The sequence below is a fragment of the Salvelinus namaycush genome, chromosome 26 (assembly GCF_016432855.1).
Source record: "Salvelinus namaycush isolate Seneca chromosome 26, SaNama_1.0, whole genome shotgun sequence".
NCBI classification, from domain to species: domain Eukaryota; kingdom Metazoa; phylum Chordata; class Actinopteri; order Salmoniformes; family Salmonidae; genus Salvelinus; species Salvelinus namaycush.
This window is the reverse complement of record NC_052332.1, coordinates 30,739,828-30,757,509: the sequence shown is the minus strand read 5'-3', so window position 1 is coordinate 30,757,509 and position 17,682 is coordinate 30,739,828. Positions and strand designations below refer to the sequence as shown.

Sequence of the window (17,682 nt, the reverse complement as noted above, 5' to 3'; positions counted from 1 at the left end):
CACACACACACATAAACGAAGTGTAAAGGTGTAAATGACACACTGCCTCTTCATACTCATCTTCCCTATCATGGCTATCTCTGTCAACTGGCCATAAGGAGCCCTGTTGTCAAGGGAACTGGCTTACATCAAAGTGATTGATAAGCAAATTAATCAGATTTTACGTGTCTAAACAAGCAATGATTTATGAAAAACGGAGCCAACCAAGCATTCTTTCCCCTTCTATAAATAAAACTGCGTTCGGGCTAGTGGTGAGAGTTCCTACATACAGAGAGCAAATACTGGACCACATTTCCCATAACAAAACTACAAGAGCCTGTCCAAGTTCATCCAGTGTGTGCATGAGATACCTCTCATCTGTCCCACAGTCCTTGTATTAGCATGGTTCACACACACTCCCACAGCCAGCATGCAGGAGCAGCTGCTAGGCTGTTTGAGTGTTTGTGACAGTGATTGTGTGTATGTTTGTGTGTGTGTAAGTGTGTGTGAAAACCCACCAGGATTCTCGACGAGAGGAGAGGAGGGGATATGAGAGTAGAGGGAGGAGAGGAGAGTGGAGGGGGGAGAGTAGGGGAAAGGAGGGGGAGAGAAGGAAAGTAGGGGCGAGAAGGGGAGGAAGAGGGGAGAGAAGGGGTGAGTAGGGAGAGAAGGGGGAGTAGGGAGAGGAGGAGGGGATGAGAAGAGGAGGGGGAGAGAAGAGAAGAGGAGAGGGACGGGGAGAGAAGAGGAGAGGAGAGTAGGGGAGAGAAGAGAAGAGGAGAGAGAAGAGGCGAGTAGTGGAGAGAAGGGAAGAGTAGGGAGAGAAGGGGAGAGTAGGGAGAGAAGAGGAGAGAAGAGGAGAGTAGGGGAGAGAAGGGAAGAGTAGGGGAAAGAAGATGAGAGTAGGGAGAGAAGAGGAGAGTAGGGAGAGAATAGGAGAGTAGGGGAGAGAAGAGGGGAGTAGGGGAGAGTAGGGAGAGTAGGGGAGAGTAGGGAGAGTAGGGGAGAGAAGGGGAGAGAAGGGGATATTAGGAGAGAAGGGGAGAGTAGGGAGAGAAGGGGAGAGTAGGGAGAGAAGAGGAGAGGAGAAGAGGGGAGAGAAGGGGAGAGTAGGGGAGAGTAGGGAGAGAAGGGGAGAGTAGGGTGGAGAAGGGGAGAGTAGGGAGAGAAGAGGAGAGTAGGCAGAGAAGGGGAAGAGTAGGGAGAGAAGAGGGAGAGAATAGGGAGAGAAGGGGAGAGAAGGGGAGAGTAGGGGAGAGAAGAGAAGAGTATGGGAGAGAAGAGGAGAGTAGGGGAGAGAAGACGAGAGTAGGCGAGAGAAAAGGAGAGTAGGGGAGAGAAGAGGAGAGTAGGGGAGAGAAGGGGAGAGTAGGGAGAGAAGAGGAGAGTAGGGGAGAGAAAAGGAGAGTATGGGAGAGAAAAGGAGAGTATGGGAGAGAAGAGGAGAGTAGGGAGAGAAGAGGAGAGTAGGGGAGACAAGAGGAGAGTAGGGGAGAGAAGAGGAGAGTATGGGAGAGAAGAGGAGAGTAGGGGAGAGAAGACGAGAGTAGGCGAGAGAAAAGGAGAGTAGGGGAGAGAAGAGGAGAGTAGGGGAGAGAAGGGGAGAGTAGGGAGAGAAGAGGAGAGTAGGGGAGAGAAAAGGAGAGTATGGGAGAGAAAAGGAGAGTATGGGAGAGAAGAGGAGAGTAGGGAGAGAAGAGGAGAGTAGGGGAGACAAGAGGAGAGTAGGGGAGAGAAGAGGAGAGTATGGGAGAGAAGAGAAGAGGAGAGTAGGGGAGAGGAGACGAGAGTAGGGGAGAGAAGAGGAGAGTAGGGGAGAGAAGTTGAGAGTAGGGAGAGAAGAGGAGAGTATGAAAGAGGAAAGGAGAGTATGGGAGAGAAGAGGAGAGTATGGAGAGAAGAGGAGAGAAGAGGAGAGTAGGGGAGAGAAAAGGAGAGTATGGGAGAGAAGAGGAGAGTAGGGAGAGAAGAGGAGAGTAGGGGAGAGAAAAGGAGAGAAGAGGAGAGTAGGGGAGAGAAGAGGAGAGTAGGGGAGAGAAGGGGAGAGAAGAGGAGAGGAGGGGACAGGAGAGAGAAGAGGAGAGTAGGGGAGAGAAGCGGAGAGTAGGGGAGAAAAGAGTAGGGGAGAGCAGAGGAGAGTAGGGGAGAGGAGAGGGGGGCAGAGGAGGGGACAGGAGAGATAAGAGGAGAGTAGGGAGAGAATAGGGAGAGAATTGGAGAGCAGGGAGAGAAGAGGAGAGTAGGCGAGAGAAAAGTAGAGTAGGGGAGAGAAGAGGAGAGTAGGGGAGAGAAGAGGAGAGTAGGGGAGAGAAGAGGAGAGTAGGGAGAGAAAAGGAGAGTACGGGAGAGAAAAGGAGAGTATGGGAGAGAAGAGGAGAGTAGGGAGAGAAGAGGAGAGTAGGGGAGAGAAGAGGAGAGTATGGGAGAGAAAAGGAGAGTATGGGAGAGAAGAGGAGAGTATGGGAGAGAAGAGGAGAGTAGGGAGAGAAGAGGAGAGTAGGGGAGACAAGAAGAGAGTAGGGGAGAGAAAAGGAGAGTATGGGAGAGAAGAGGAGAGTAGGGGAGAGAAGACGAGAGTAGGGGAGAGAAGAGGAGAGTAGGGGAGAGAAGGGGAGAGTAGGGAGAGAAGAGGAGAGTATGGGAGAGGAAAGGAGAGTAGGGGAGAGAAGAGGAGAGTATGGGAGAGAAGAGGAGAGTAGGGGAGAGAAGACGAGAGTAGGGGAGAGAAGAGGAGAGTAGGGGAGAGAAGGGGAGAGTAGGGAGAGAAGAGGAGAGTATGGGAGAGGAAAGGAGAGTATGGGAGAGAAGAGGAGAGTAGGGAGAGTAGGGGAGAGAAGAGGAGAGTAGGGGAGAGAAAAGGAGAGTATGGGAGAGAAGAGGAGAGTAGGGAGAGAAGAGGAGAGTAGGCGAGAGAAAAGGAGAGTAGGGGAGAGAAGAGGAGAGTATGGGAGAGAAAAGGAGAGTATGGGAGAGAAGAGGAGAGTAGGGAGAGAAGAGGACGGTAGGGGAGACAAGAGGAGAATAGGGGAGAGAAGAGGATAGTATGGAGAGAAGAGGAGAGTAGGGGAGAGAAGACGAGAGTAGGGGAGAGAAGAGGAGAGTAGGGGAGAGAAAAGGAGAGTAGGGGAGAGAAGAGGAGAGTAGGGGAGAGAAGGGGAGAGTAGGGAGAGAAGAGGAGAGTAGGGGAGAGAAAAGGAGAGTATGGGAGAGAAAAGGAGAGTATGGGAGAGAAGAGGAGAGTAGGGAGAGAAGAGGAGAGTAGGGGAGACAAGAGGAGAGTAGGGGAGAGAAGAGGAGAGTATGGGAGAGAAGAGAAGAGGAGAGTAGGGGAGAGGAGACGAGAGTAGGGGAGAGAAGAGGAGAGTAGGGGAGAGAAGTTGAGAGTAGGGAGAGAAGAGGAGAGTATGAAAGAGGAAAGGAGAGTATGGGAGAGAAGAGGAGAGTATGGAGAGAAGAGGAGAGAAGAGGAGAGTAGGGGAGAGAAAAGGAGAGTATGGGAGAGAAGAGGAGAGTAGGGAGAGAAGAGGAGAGTAGGGGAGAGAAAAGGAGAGAAGAGGAGAGTAGGGGAGAGAAGAGGAGAGTAGGGGAGAGAAGGGGAGAGAAGAGGAGAGGAGGGGACAGGAGAGAGAAGAGGAGAGTAGGGGAGAGAAGCGGAGAGTAGGGGAGAAAAGAGTAGGGGAGAGCAGAGGAGAGTAGGGGAGAGGAGAGGGGGGCAGAGGGGACAGGAGAGATAAGAGGAGAGTAGGGAGAGAATAGGGAGAGAATTGGAGAGCAGGGAGAGAAGAGGAGAGTAGGCGAGAGAAAAGGAGAGTAGGGGAGAGAAGAGGAGAGTAGGGGAGAGAAGGGGAGAGTAGGGAGAGAAGAGGAGAGTAGGGAGAGAAAAGGAGAGTACGGGAGAGAAAAGGAGAGTATGGGAGAGAAGAGGAGAGTAGGGAGAGAAGAGGAGAGTAGGGGAGAGAAGAGGAGAGTATGGGAGAGAAAAGGAGAGTATGGGAGAGAAGAGGAGAGTATGGGAGAGAAGAGGAGAGTAGGGAGAGAAGAGGAGAGTAAGGGAGAGGGGAGGAGGGCAGAGGAGGGGACAGGAGAGAGAAGAGGAGAGTAGCGGAGAGGAGAGGAGAGGAGAGGAGGGGAACGGTGAGAGCCTGGGACTGGGAGCAGGCTGAATAGTTGAGAGACAGGGCTTGGATGGAATTCCATAAACGCTCTCTCTCTGAGAGCCAATTTCACGACAGGGGCTGGCTGTGTGGAGCAGTCAGCCCCAGCATGTCACTGGCCTCGTGTGTGTGGTATAACATGTGTGTGTGTGAGGCTGTGGGAGCTCCCAGCTTGTGTGTGAGCTAGCTCCATGGCAGTGGTTGAGGTGAGAGTGAGGGTGTCTAAATGAGGAGGTTGAGGCATGCAGGGCGCCCAGGCCTGGTCCCATCTACTGACATCCTGGACCTTCCAACATGACACAATGACAGAATTAGCACCCCAACCTCAGGCCTATTCGCTAGCTCACTCACTCCTACAGCATCCTGCCATGCAGGTTAACCCACTCCCTGCTAGCTATCACACTCACACAGCCTCACACGGAGAGGGATATGGGGAGAGAAAGAAAGTGGGAGAAACAGAAATATAGAGAAAGACAGGGACAATGCTACTGACACACTAACACTCTCAGCCAGTGCAGTTCACTCTCAAGAAAAATATATTTATTTAACTGGTCAGATAAGGACAAATTCTTATTTATAATGACGGCCTAGGAACAGTGGGTTAACTGCCTTATTCAGGGGCAGAATTTTTACCTTGTCAGCTCGGAGATTCGATCTATCAACCTTTCGGTTCCCGGCCCAATGCTCTAACCACTAGGCTACTTGCCACCCCTATATAAGTAGCCAAAAGACCACAAAGAGCTAACAGGAGAGAAATAATGATCAAATATCCTATCTTTGCAAAGACATGCTGCCCTGTTACATTTACCGTTTAACCCAGACACAAAGAAAGGATGAGACAAAGCAGATAACACGAGGAGGTGATTACCCCCCCTCTCTCTCTCTCTCTCTCTCTCTCTCTCTCTCTCTCTCTCTCTCTCTCTCTCTCTCTCTCTCTCTCTCTCTCTCTCTCTCTCTCTCTCTCTCTCTCTCTCTCTCTCTCTCTCTCTCTCTCTCTCTCTCTCTCTCTCTCTCTCTCTCTCTCTCTCTCTCTCTCTCTCTCTCTCTCTCTCTCTCTCTCTCTCTCTCTGGAAGCAACGGCGGATCAGCTTACCTTTGTAGTCACAATGCAGAGGCAGTCCATGGTAGTGAGAACAAACAGGTGGGGTGTATCTCAACCCCCCACCCCCCCACAACAGAGGGCTGAGACCCCACACCCCTCGCCCCAGCCTGCCCCACTCCTGCTCTCTCTCGTCCTGCCTTTCCCCCTTTTTCTTTGCTTCCGTGTATCTCTTTCTTTACTTACTGAACCAGCGAGGGAAAGAGAGGATGGAGGGAGGGGGAAACGTAAAGAGGGAAGGGGAGGGACACAGGGAAAGAGAGAGAAAGAGCAAGAGAGAGAAAGAAAGCGAGAGAGGGTGGGCTCCGAATCTGTATGAGGGAGAGGGAGAGGGAGAGAGAGAGGGGGAGGGAGAGGGGGAACTCTTCTATAAGAGGAGAAGAGGAAGAGAGGAAGAGGAGAAGCAGGGATGAATATGAAAGGAAATGGACAGAGGGGGAAGGAAGTAGAAAGGAGAGGTGGTATGGGAAAAAGGGGAGTTTCGCTCTGCAAGAGAAAGCGAGAGAGAGAGAAAGAGAGAGAGGATTAGACAGCGAAACAGCAGAGGATGGAGAGGAAGAGCCGAGGGAGGGGACAGCGAAGGAGAAAGAGAGAGTCAGTGTATGTGGTGTGTATGTGAAAACAGAAGGAATTAGACTGAAATAAAATGTGTAGAGGGGGAGAGAGAATTACATATGCATCACAGAAAATGGAAACGCATACGACAATCAGAGTGACAAAAACAACCCGAACATAAACTAGAGGAAACCATGACAGAAGGTGAAAAAGCGTGAAGGGTTTTCTGCTTGTTGTGGTGCTCTGCAGCTGTTGCCTTAGCAATGGTGCAATTGTTGCCATGGCAATAGGAAGGGTTGTTGTTATCATGTAGCCGTTGCCGTGGTGCTGGGGTCTGTGTGAATGGTTGTATGTGCGTCTTCACTGAGTGTGTGTGTGTGTGTGTGTGTGTGTGTGTGTGTGTGTGTGTGTGTGTGTGTGTGTGTGTGTGTGTGTGTGTGTGTGTGTGTGTGTGAGAGAGAGAGAGAGAGAGAGAGAGAGAGAGAGAGAGAGAGAGAGAGAGAGAGAGAGAGAGAGAGAGAGAGAGAGAGAGAGAGAGAGAGAGAGAGAGAGAGAGAGAGAGAGAGAGAGAGAGAGAGAGAGAGAGAGAGAGAGAGAGAGAGAGAGAGAGGTAAAGGGGGTATAAGGATTTTAAGTTAAAAATTAAGAAGCATACATGGAGGGTGTTTTGGGTGTAAAGCCATGCCATTCTCATATTTCTCTTTGTGACTATATGTTTCTACAGTTAGCTGGGGGTGTTCCTTCTATGACTGAGTAATGTCAATGCAGTGAATTTGGACTGGAACCTTTGTTCAAATGCATTGCAGTAAAATTAATAGAATCATGTGTGCATCTTAGGGGTACACTTTGCCTTTAAGAGTACAGACCGCACCACTAAAGCCTGGTTTACGGGGAAATGTGTGCTTCGTGTCTTTTTTGATTTTATTTTTATTTCACCTTTATTTAACCAGGTAGGCTAGTTGAGAACAAGTTCTCATTTACAACTGTGACATGGCCAAGATCTTTGCACCCTCAGCTTGGTAATTGTACAAAAGGCAGCATAACCCCCCTCCCCTCTGCCAGCTCCCCACAATGCAGGAGCAATGGTGCAGCAATAATGCCATTCTAAATTATGAACACACACATACAGTTGAAATCGGAAGTTTAAAAAACACCTTAGCCAAATACATTTGAACTCAGTTTTTTTTTTTTTCCTGACTGATGTCTTGAGATGTTGCTTCAATATATCCACATAATTTTCCATCCTCATGAAGCTATCTATTTTGTGAAGTGCACCAGTCCCTCCTGCAGCAAAGCACCCCCACAACATGATGCTGCCACCCCCGTGCTTCATGGTTGGGATGGTGTTCTTTGGCTTGCAAGCCTCCCCCTTTTTGCTCCAAACATAACGATGGTCATTATAGCCAAACAGTTCTATTTTTGTTTCATCAGACCAGAGGACATTCCTCCAAAAAGTGCGATCTTTGTCCCCATGTGCAGTTGCAAACCGTAGTCTGGCTTTTTGATGGCGGTTTTTGAGCAGTGACTTTACTTTTGATACTTTTGTACCAGTTTCCTCCAGCATCTTCATAAGGTCCTTTGCTGTTGTTCTGGGATTGATTTGCACTTGCGCACCAAAATACGTTCCTCTCTACGAGACAGAACATGTCTCCTTCCTGAGCGGTATGATGGCTGAGTGGTCCCATGGTGTTTATACTTGCGTACTATTGTTTGTACAGATGAACGTGGTACCTTCAGGCATTTGGAAATTGCTCCCCTGAGTTTGAAGGTAGGCCTTGTAATACATCCACAGGTACACCTCCAATTGACTCAAATTATGTCAACTAGCCTATCAGAAGCTTCGAAAACCATGACATCATTTTCTGGAATTTTCCAAGCTGTTTAAAGGCACAGTCAACTTAGTGTATGTAAACTTCTGACCCACTGGAATTGTGATACATTGAATGATAAGTTAAATAATTAGTCTGTGAACAATTGTTGGAAAAATTACTTGTGTCATGCGCAAAGAAGATGTCCTAACCGACTTGCCAAAACTATAGTTTGTTAACAAGAAATTTGTGGAGTGGTTGAAGAACGAGTTTTAATGACACCAACCTAAGTGTATTTAAACTTCCGACTTCATCTGAATTCCCTGGGGTGGAGAGAGAGGCATAGATCCAACCTACAACACACACCCACACACATAGGTATGTGTGTACACATAGGCATACATCAATGGAGGCTCCTCAGAGGAGGAAGGGGAGGACCATCCTCCTCAGTGAATTTCATAAAAATAAATATAGTGAAACATTAAGTTATTATTTTTAGATAAAACTATACTAAATACTTTCACGTCACCAAATAATTTATTAAACACACTGTTTTGCAATGAAGGTCTACAGTAGCCTCAACAGCACTCTGTAGGGTAGCACCATGGTGTATCCGGAGGACAGCTAGCTTCCATCCTCCTCTTGGTACATTGACTTCAATACAAAACGTAGGAGGCTCATGGTTCTCACCCCCTTCCATAAACTTACACAGTAATTATGACAACTTCTGGAGGATGTCCTCCAACCTATCAGAGCTCTTGCAGCATGAACTGTCATGTTGTCCACCCAATCAAAGGATCAGAGAATGAATCTAGTACTGAAAGCATAAGCTAGCTACAGCTAGCTACAGAAGCACTGCAGTGCTTAAAATGTGGTGAGTAGTTGACTCAAAGGGAAAGACAATAGTTGAACAGTTTTGAACAAATACATTCCTTTAAAAATGAAGGAGAAGCAATGGCTATGGCTATCCAACACTGGAACTCTTCCAAGTCAAGGTAAGGTTTTGGTTTTATTAATTTATTGACACTGCTAATACTGCTTGCTGACTGTACACTGTACTGCATGATTGTAGCTGCTTTACTAATGCATTAGTTCTAGTAGCTACGACGAAGTAGGTAGGCTGCGTGTAGCGGTTTGCGGATAGGAAGGTTAGGAAAGTTGTTTTTGCCAGGTCACAGACAGCTGATGTGTTTCCACAAGCGAAGGGAAAAGGTGAGAGGAGGAGAGCTTGTAGATGAGCAAAATGATCATGCTGTTTGTATGTGGCTGCTATGGATGTGAACTGTGTTTTGCGTGTGATCAGGTGTGTATTCATTCCAACGATTCTGTTGAAAAATGTTTCTTAAACGGAAGCAAATGGAATGAAACGGGGATAAACATACCTGAATTTGTCCAATAGAAACTCTCATTTGCAACTGTTGGACTAATGATTACTTCCTAGATCAGCTAGATGCAGGCAAGAGTGTGCAAGGCGGTATTGAATGTGTCACTGTATGTCACCTGGATTACTCAAATTTTTCTCTTAACCTGTGCACCTACGTTGTAAACTTTCATTCATAGGCTAGGTTGTAGGAACCTCATGATGGGTATAGGGAGAATTAGAGTATCATGTAGTAGCTTAAACCTAGTGATGTTACATTGAGCTGAGTGAATGGAATATGAATGACAGTCATCCAATATGCTGTAATAGAAATAAGGCCATGCTCATCTTAAACATCACCAACTGCCACTAGCATACACGTATTTAACAACGTACACTCATGAATACACTAGCATACACGTATTTAACCACGCACACTCATGAATACACTAGCATACACATATTTAACCACGCACACTCATGAATACACTAGCATACACATATTTAACCACGCACACTCATGAATACACTAGCATACGCGTATTTAACCACGCACACTCATGAATACACTAGCATACACGTATTTAACCACGCACACTCATGAATACACTAGCATACGCGTATTTAACCACGCACACTCATGAATACACTAGCATACACGTATTTAACCACGCACACTCATGAATACACTAGCATACACATATTTAACCACGCACACTCATGAATACACTAGCATACACGTATTTAACCACGCACACTCATGAATACACTAGCATACACGTATTTAACCACGCACACTCATGAATACAGAAAAAAACACCAAGCAGAGTACTGTAACAGTGTGTATAGGAATGCTCCAGTCCCCCATCTGGGCACCCATCCACCTATTCACACAGCATAACCTGAACCAAACTACCTGAACTGGTCTGGAATTGCTCCCTTTAGGGAGAGGCAGGGGATTCCAGAGGGTTCCAGGGAGTTCCAGAGGGTTCCAGGGAGTTCCAGAGGGTTCCAGGGAGTTCCAGAGGGTTCCAGGGAGTTCCAGAGCCCACAGAGGAGACAGCATGGACCACAACTGACCAGACCCATATTGACCTCTAGAGAACATTGTCTTGATAACATCACATGCTGTACCATTCACCTAAATTCCATTAAATACAGTGTAAATATTTTGCAAGGTATGATTGAAAATACAATATGGAACCGCAGCCTGTGTTAAACGACAGTATTCAGCCAGGAGCTGACTATGACTACTGACTTAACAAAACTTCCTGAACATTCATGTTCTAAACCACATATAAAATATAAATCGTTACAAGATTGCATAGAGAGTGACAGAGAGAAAGTAGTATGTGTGTGTGAATAATGACAGATATACATGCACCCTCCTCACACAAAACAGAAGCTAACACATTCAAATTTAGCTTGCATGCCATTTCTCAGACCCTCTCTCTCTCTCTAGCATACACACATACACACACACAGACACACACACACACACACACATCTATGTAGGTTGTCCAACTAACCAATGGCTTTTGTCCACCTACTGATCTCCTGCTCGTTTTAACAGCATGCAGCTGGAGATTTGATACACAAACAACCCAGGAATTCATCTTAATAGAATGGCAGCCAGAAACAGAGCAAAACAAAGGATCCACACTGACAGACATCCATTACAGTAACACAACCACTTAACGATGCTCTTCAAGATATCCGAGACTGGAGAAAAACTCACTGAGAAGTATCTAGTCTCCATCCTCTAGTCCCGCTTTCCTCAAGACAATACTGTTCTGCTGGTCCTGAAGATGCCTCAGCTCAGTTTGACTGGAAGTAGACCAAGGCCAGGCTCTGGTCAGCTAAATGGAACCCAGGAGGAACATGTGGACGATGAGGAGGCTGCCCGAGGATCACATTTATTTTAGATATTTGACAAATCTCACAGCTGTGACTTGAACTAGGTCACAAAATGACATCACAACCAGGGATGTCAGGACTTTTCTTGTTCACATACAACACTTAGTATAAGCAAAACTCAGCAAAAGTGCAAATAGTCAAATTCAAACAGTTGAATTCTAATTACAGTATTCAATTAGGCTACTTGTTTTTTGGTTTTGATGATCTGACTACTTACCCCAGTTTCTGGGCTCCTGGTTTTGGTTTGAGCCGGAGAAGAAAATGTCAGAACATTTCAGACATTTCATGGAGTGTTATGCCACCCAGTGGTACTATAATGGACTACAACAAAGTAACTATAATAACACAGATGAAGAACACTAGCAATTGTTTGTAATTTCCCCAGATGTTTTATTTCCAAAGACCATATTGCTATGAGGACTCAACAGCCCAAACACCTTGTGCCACAACATCTTTGTAACAGTGGTTTCCAACCCTGGGGGGCGGGACATTTTCATTAGGGTCTACTAGCATCAACCCGGCCTTTTTAGCAGTAGATCATTTAAAATGCATAATTTGATTCTTCCCCCGCTCCTGCAAATAAAACATGATTATCTGTTTAACTTGTCGGTTCCTGGATATGCCGCTAATATTCTCAACTCTGGAGCATTTATGAAACTCCTATTTCCTTGGGGATCATGGCACTTGCTCATGTTTTTGACATAGGCCTATCATTAACCCTTGTTATCCATATTAAAACAGTAATGTATGGTAGGCTAGGGCTGGCTACAAATTGTTCTGTTCTGGATGTCCGATGCACACAGCCTCATGAGCTTAGTTCAACTGCCGTACCCCATCAAAACCCCAAATAGAAGTTTGTTTTACCCCTTTGTAAACCATGTAATTGTAAACTAGCACTGTGTAACCTCAAAACAGTTAATACTAGGTTTATGTAATGGATGGTCAGTTCTTGCATCCAAAGCTCTGTCAAGGAATTGTTACATTTCTCCAGCCCCATTCCTCAGCTTTTTTACCAAACCAGTGGTCGCTTTGTTCTTGTTTGAACTGCAGACTGCTACTTTATGTACGGAGAGCTCGCTTTCATTCGGTTTGTGCATTAGTTCGTCTTCCTTCCGCTCTTCCTGTCTGTTGACCTTCTCCTTCCTCTCCTAGTCCATCAGTCTTCTCATCCCCTGAGGCTCGCTGGGCCTCCTGGACCTGCAGCTCTGACAGGTAGTGTCTGCTGTTCTATGATTGACAACCTTATTGAAATGTTACTTTAGATCTTACTGCACTGTTGGAGCTAGAAACACAAGCATTTCGCTGCACCTGCAATAACATCTGCTAAACGTATGTATGTGACCAATACAATTTGATGTGACCCCCCCCCCCCGGCAATAATTAGCCCAAACCTCCAGAATACAGATTTTCAGATGACATTAACATTATGGACTTTGTATAAATGACAATTGATAGTAAATGCCTCTCATATCAGTGCAAATTCAGATTGAGAAGATTTGTTGCAACATACCTGTAGCAAATCTCTCATGCAGATTCCTTTGATCAAGCATTCACATGACTAGTGATAACTCAACCACACATACATCAGCGCTGGCATTCCAAGGGTAGTCAAATATATAACAGATTAAAACTTTATATAAAAGTCATAAATGGGTGGTTACAATTCTGCACAACATCAACAGAAAAATGATTAATAGAAGTGACTCTTTTCATCAAGCCATTTTGCTCCCCATAACGTTTCCCTATGTCTAGGATCTTATGGAGAAGGCTGAGATGAATAGATTGGTTTGGGTTTGACCCTGTGAATCAGATTTGTTTAGTGCCTGTGGATGTCTTAGGGCCTGTAGATTGGAGGCATCTGTAGAATGACTAATGAGCACTGACTGCATTTCAATTGATTTGTTTATTAAAAACAAAAACATTTCAACAAAATCAGAACTAAACCAGCACCTGGTGCGAGTAAACAAAATATTAAGCATAAGAATTGAGTAAAGCATAAACATTTCATTATGATGAAGTGATTTGGGTTAAAGTGAGCTGGATTAACATATAGGTTACATATGATACATTGGCAGCCAACCTTTGTTTGGACACATGACAAGAAGAATCCATTGAAAGAAAATGAAAAAAAGAACACGAGTCAAATAAAAGAACAAGCAATCATTCTTATAACAGTCAAAGAAAAAACATTGATCCTCCCTCACATCTCACCATAGCAACTCCACCTGACTGACAGTTGTTGAATCAGCTACCAATAGAAAGACAGGAACAGTCCCCAGAGAGGCAGTAAGATATCTAGAGAAAAAGCACTCCGGGTCAGGAGCAGGCTGAAGACAGGCCACACTTATCCAGAGTCAAACTGCTTTTCCTGGTCAGTCAGTTAGGCCACAGAGAACTCAGTGAGGACTTATGTTAAGCAGAACAGTCTTAAAATTGAAGACGCTCTGATCCTATAAAAAGTGTGAGAAATGTCCCTAGATTAGTTCTATTTGGACATTACATGGGAGTACATTTTATGCAAAGGATTCAAATGAGGTTTTGGTTGTCCATTCTGCTTCAAAAGTTGATCTATTGATGAACGGCGATATTAAAATGTGAAAAAAATACAATCCTTGACTGAACAAGAGTACGAACAGTAATAAAAAGATATGGAACAATGCCTGTGCATAGGGAGCAACCAGCCCAAAGAGTCATGATTGAGTTCACCCTGTCCCAATGCTTTTCTTCTCATCATCTAGACTGGAGTTGTGTGTAGAGAACCCATCAGATAGTCCTTCTATAGAATCAAGTCTCATGTTTTGGTCTCCTAAGCTACCGTCTGAACACAGCATCACAAACAAGTAGACAGCTCTGATTGGGGTTGACCTATATGCTTACAGACTGGAGATGAAGGCAGATCTTTGAGCAGGTGGCTTGTTTTGTGTCTCATGGTGGTTTGGTTTCTCCTGCTCCAACCCACTTCCTGGCAGATTATGTTCCTTTATGAAACAAGTAGATTGGCCTCTGAAAACCTGTGGAAGACATACAAATCCATTAGTTTGAGAAACAGAATAGAAAAGGACACGTGAAAGAATCAGAGATGATATCGGTATCTAATGAACCAGTGACATACCTCTTGATGAACTGTTAGGCGTCCCGATCAACTCGTAGCTGGAGAATCCCACCTCAGATGTCAGGTATGTGGAGAAGTGCTCTGGTTTGAGGCGGATGCTGTGGTAATTCTTAAAGATGCTATCCTGCAACAGTGAGAGCGGAAAGTCAGACACGATTCCGTCTCAGCGCTGAGCAAAGCAACACATACTTTCATGTCTATAACAAAGAAACAGGCCACTTGTAATATGTTTTAGTTATTGTTTTGGCTATATACTGCATTTATGCACATCTACAGTAGCAGATCACACCATTGGTCCTTGCAACACTAAGCTTTCTCCTCATCTCACCGTCAGTTTCTTCCTCTTGCCGTAGGTGATCCAGGGCTGTGGCTCCAGGACGAACAGGCCTCCAGGACGCAGGTGTCTGAACACTCTGTGAAAGAGGCGCTTCAGGCCATCGTCTCCCCAGTTCAGGTGGACCCACTTGGTAACGCTGAAGCATAGGATGACGTCGTACTCTGGCCGCTGGGTCAGCAGCAGAGCATCACTCTCCAGGACATAATTCCCCTACGGAGGAGAAAGATGACGACAGGGGATGAGTTGTAAACAATGTGGGACGTTTCTCTGTGAGGATCAAGTAGAAAGAGAAGCAACAAATGATTCATCATAATATTCTTAATTTCCACCTTAATATTATGAATAATGATTATTAAAATGGAAACACATTAAAAGGCTGCAGTGCATACACCTACCTTGACAAAGGAGACATTGGAGGGGAAGTTACCAGGAGGCATGGTGGGTGTGTCAGGGAGTGGGGGTGCTGCTATGGGCCCCCTGGAGATCCGTAAGGAGACAGGGAAGGAGCTGGTTCCCAGTTCAACAGCAGGTGCGCCAGAGTCCTCCATCTCCTCAGCCCCCCTCTCCTGAGCTCTTCTCTCTGCGTGACGTGACAACACCACGCCACCCGCTGCCTCTGCAGGGACCTGCTTTTCAGCGTTTCCATTTTCTGCCCTACTGGGCTGTCTTTCATTCTGTTTGTGCGTTAGTCCTCCTGAGTGTGACTCGTCTTCCCGTCTGTTGGCCTTCTCCCTTTCCTCTCCTGGTCCATTGGTCTTCTCCTTCTCATCCCCTGCGGCTCGCCGGGCCTCCTGGGCCAGCAGCTCTGACAGGTAGTGTCTGATGTTCTGGCGGGCCGCGTGCACCAGACCCCCATCAATGTCCAACCCCAATATGCGGGCGGGCTGCAACTTCTTAGCAATACACAGAGTCAGGTGGCCCGTGTTGCAGCCCAGGTCCAGTACTGCTTTACCATGGAACCACTCCGGACGTAGACAACGGAACCGTGGGTCCTCGGCACAGCCTGGATTGCGGTAGCCATAGTACTTGTTGTAGTTCCCATACTGGAACTTCTTGTTGCCTTGGTGCTGTTGTTTGTGCTGGTTGTGAAGATGCGGTTGCCGACCCCCTGGTACCTGGGAGGACCCCCTGGGACCTCCCACTGGGGTGTGGAAGGAGGACTGTGCGTCTCTCCCGGGCCCAGCTCCACGGCCCCTCTCCTCCGTCCCCGACCTGGCCATAAGAGTAGATTGGACCATAGGAGGCTCTGTTTTACCAGAGTTGCGTCTGCGTTTGCGTTGCCGGCTAGAGAGATGGTTTGGGCCTCCGGCCGTGGCTGCTGAGGAGTCTTCCTGGGCTCGAGGCTTAGCCTGGGGGGCCGATACAGTGAGCATGGCTTCATGCCTGCAGTTGGATGGGTTGATCTCATTACCATTAGCATCCTGGGGGTCCAGGACAGCTGGGACACTGGGTGCTTCTAGAACAGAGGTAGACGCAGCACTAGCAGATGCCAGGTTAGACAGAGAAGAAGTGGTGTTGGTCACTTCACCACTTCTCTCTGAATCTGACAGGTCCAACACAGAGACTGTGGAACCCCCACCTCCTCCTCCATGGTGTCTGTTACGGTGTCTCCTCCTGCCGCCACTCTTGAAGGGCGACACCAGGAGGCTCCTACCTCCCATCCTGCTGTTGAGGTTGAGAGGGTCAGTGATGTCCCTGGGAATGAGTATCTCCACAGGGTCGCGGTTCTTGGCAGGAAGAGGGGAGGACTTGGGCGTCTCAGCGTTCAGGGCCCTGTTCACCTCCTCGTCCTGCAGGCTGTTGAGGTTCAGCGGGTCAAATATGTTTCCTCCCAGCAGGAAGTTGGTGGGCAGAACCGAGTCGCTCTCTGAGTTTACCCGTCGTCGTCGCTTACCTGCTGGATGCTTGAACCCTGCAATCATTGTGCTGCGACGCTTTGAGAGTTTCTGCTGCTGCGGTTGTTTGGGTTGCTGAAAGCCATTTTTAGGGTTAACATGCTGCTCAGTCAACATGGCCTCCTGCTCAACACACTTTGTCTGGTCGTGGGGGTCAGTCGTGCTGCTTTGCTTGGTTTGGGCACCACTGTCTGGCATGGGGCAGGTAGCAGCACCATCAGTGCTGTCTGAGTTGGCCAGGGTGACCTCTAGCACTTTGGGGGCATTGTTGCAGCTTCCAGTGCATTCTGAGAGTTTCTGGGGTGGCACTGGGTCCACTTTCATACTTCTGGTTGGAACAGTCTCTTTATCAACAGACATCTCTATCATCTTCCACTCAATTGTTTTGGTGCTGACATGGGACAACTGATCTGGAAACACATCAAAATAGATTAGAATAATGACCACCGAACCCAATAAATCATAAGATGTATTATTTAAACCCCAGCTATAACTGGACAAGATTACAATAGTGCTCAGTCCCCAGTTGCTGCTTTCCCAGCTATTTAGTAAAGCACTTATTTGTTGACAACTGAAAGTAACTTGATGATTTGTGCCTGCATGTCATTCTATAAGACCCAAGGTGCATGCATGCCACTGGATAGTATACATCCATTATATTGGAGGCAAACGTTGAGTGAACGTCTACAGTGAAGACATTGAACCCATCATCAATGCCAGCTGCTGCGCGTGAACCAATACCAATGGTTCCCCAATACTGTTACGCTAGCTAGCGCTCTATAAATGCCGATATTTTGCAAGAATCCACCACTTTGCGTTCATTAATAAATGCGACTAAGTAAGATACAAAAATAAGTAAACTAGCCATCTAGCTACAGCATGAGGCAACTGTATGTTCATCAACAACAACAGTCTCAGCTCACCGTTCTACCCGCCTTCTAGGGAAGCTGAACTGTCACTGCCACACTCCCTCCCGAGTTACTGACGTTGCTGCATCATCAGCTTCGTTGATAGCTTGATTGTTCGATAATATTATTTTCACTGGTGAGATGAATCAATAATGTTTGGAAAACAAGCCTCTCTAAAAATAATAAAACAACCAGTGTGGTGGTAACTGTGCGATTGTGAGCTCGCTGTACACTCCAAACTCCAATCGCTAACTTCTAGCTCAACAGCTCAACCTCACGCAGATTGGAAGGTTCCAATCGTTGTTTGTTTTATCTTTTGCCAGAGCCTAAACCCTGAAACAGACAGGCATCGGAACCAATAAGGTGACGGTTTTTAGGCAGTCTTCATGAAATCGACCAATTACAGACGTGTAGGGGTTGAGCAATACACGTCGACCTAGTTTTGCACACAAATAGGTATCCCATAATTTGCCTTTCTGAATTTGTATTTGTTATTCCCCCGCCATTTGGCGAAATTAAATATTTAAGAATATATTGTAAATCTGTATACGGTCTATA

The 17,682-nt window shown here is 46.6% G+C and overlaps 1 protein-coding gene across 3 annotated transcripts; it reads right to left on the bottom strand.

Annotated features, from left to right (window-relative positions):
* Positions 1–12,756: 12,756 nt before the first annotated feature.
* Positions 12,757–17,419, bottom strand: LOC120021389 (7SK snRNA methylphosphate capping enzyme-like). Of its 3 annotated transcripts, XR_005472505.1 has the most exons (6): positions 17,140–17,419; positions 14,717–16,626; positions 14,313–14,531; positions 13,985–14,108; positions 13,750–13,883; positions 12,757–13,322 (listed from the first exon to the last, which is right to left on the bottom strand). XR_005472505.1 is itself a non-coding variant. In XM_038965141.1 (5 exons), the coding sequence occupies exons 2-5, from the start codon at positions 16,583–16,585 to the stop codon at positions 13,843–13,845; spliced, it is 2,253 nt and encodes a 750-aa protein (XP_038821069.1). In that variant the 5' UTR covers positions 16,586–16,626; positions 17,140–17,419; the 3' UTR covers positions 12,757–13,842. The 3 variants fall into 3 exon arrangements, 2 of the variants coding, with proteins under 2 accessions (XP_038821069.1, XP_038821070.1); XM_038965141.1 differs by having other exon boundaries at positions 12,757–13,883; XM_038965142.1 differs by lacking the exons at positions 12,757–13,322; positions 13,750–13,883; positions 13,985–14,108 and having other exon boundaries at positions 14,474–14,588.
* Between the last annotated feature and the right edge of the window lie 263 nt (positions 17,420–17,682).

Coding starts and splice junctions, on each gene's coding strand:
- LOC120021389 (XM_038965141.1), bottom strand. CDS start 16,585: ATGATAGAGATGTCTGTTGATAAAGAGACTGTTCCAACCAGAAGTATG. Junction 14,532..14,716: donor CCAATGTCTCCTTTGTCAAG/GTAGGTGTATGC, acceptor TCTCCTCCGTAG/GGGAATTATGTCCTGGAGAG. Junction 14,109..14,312: donor GCAAGAGGAAGAAACTGACG/GTGAGATGAGGA, acceptor TCACTGTTGCAG/GATAGCATCTTTAAGAATTA.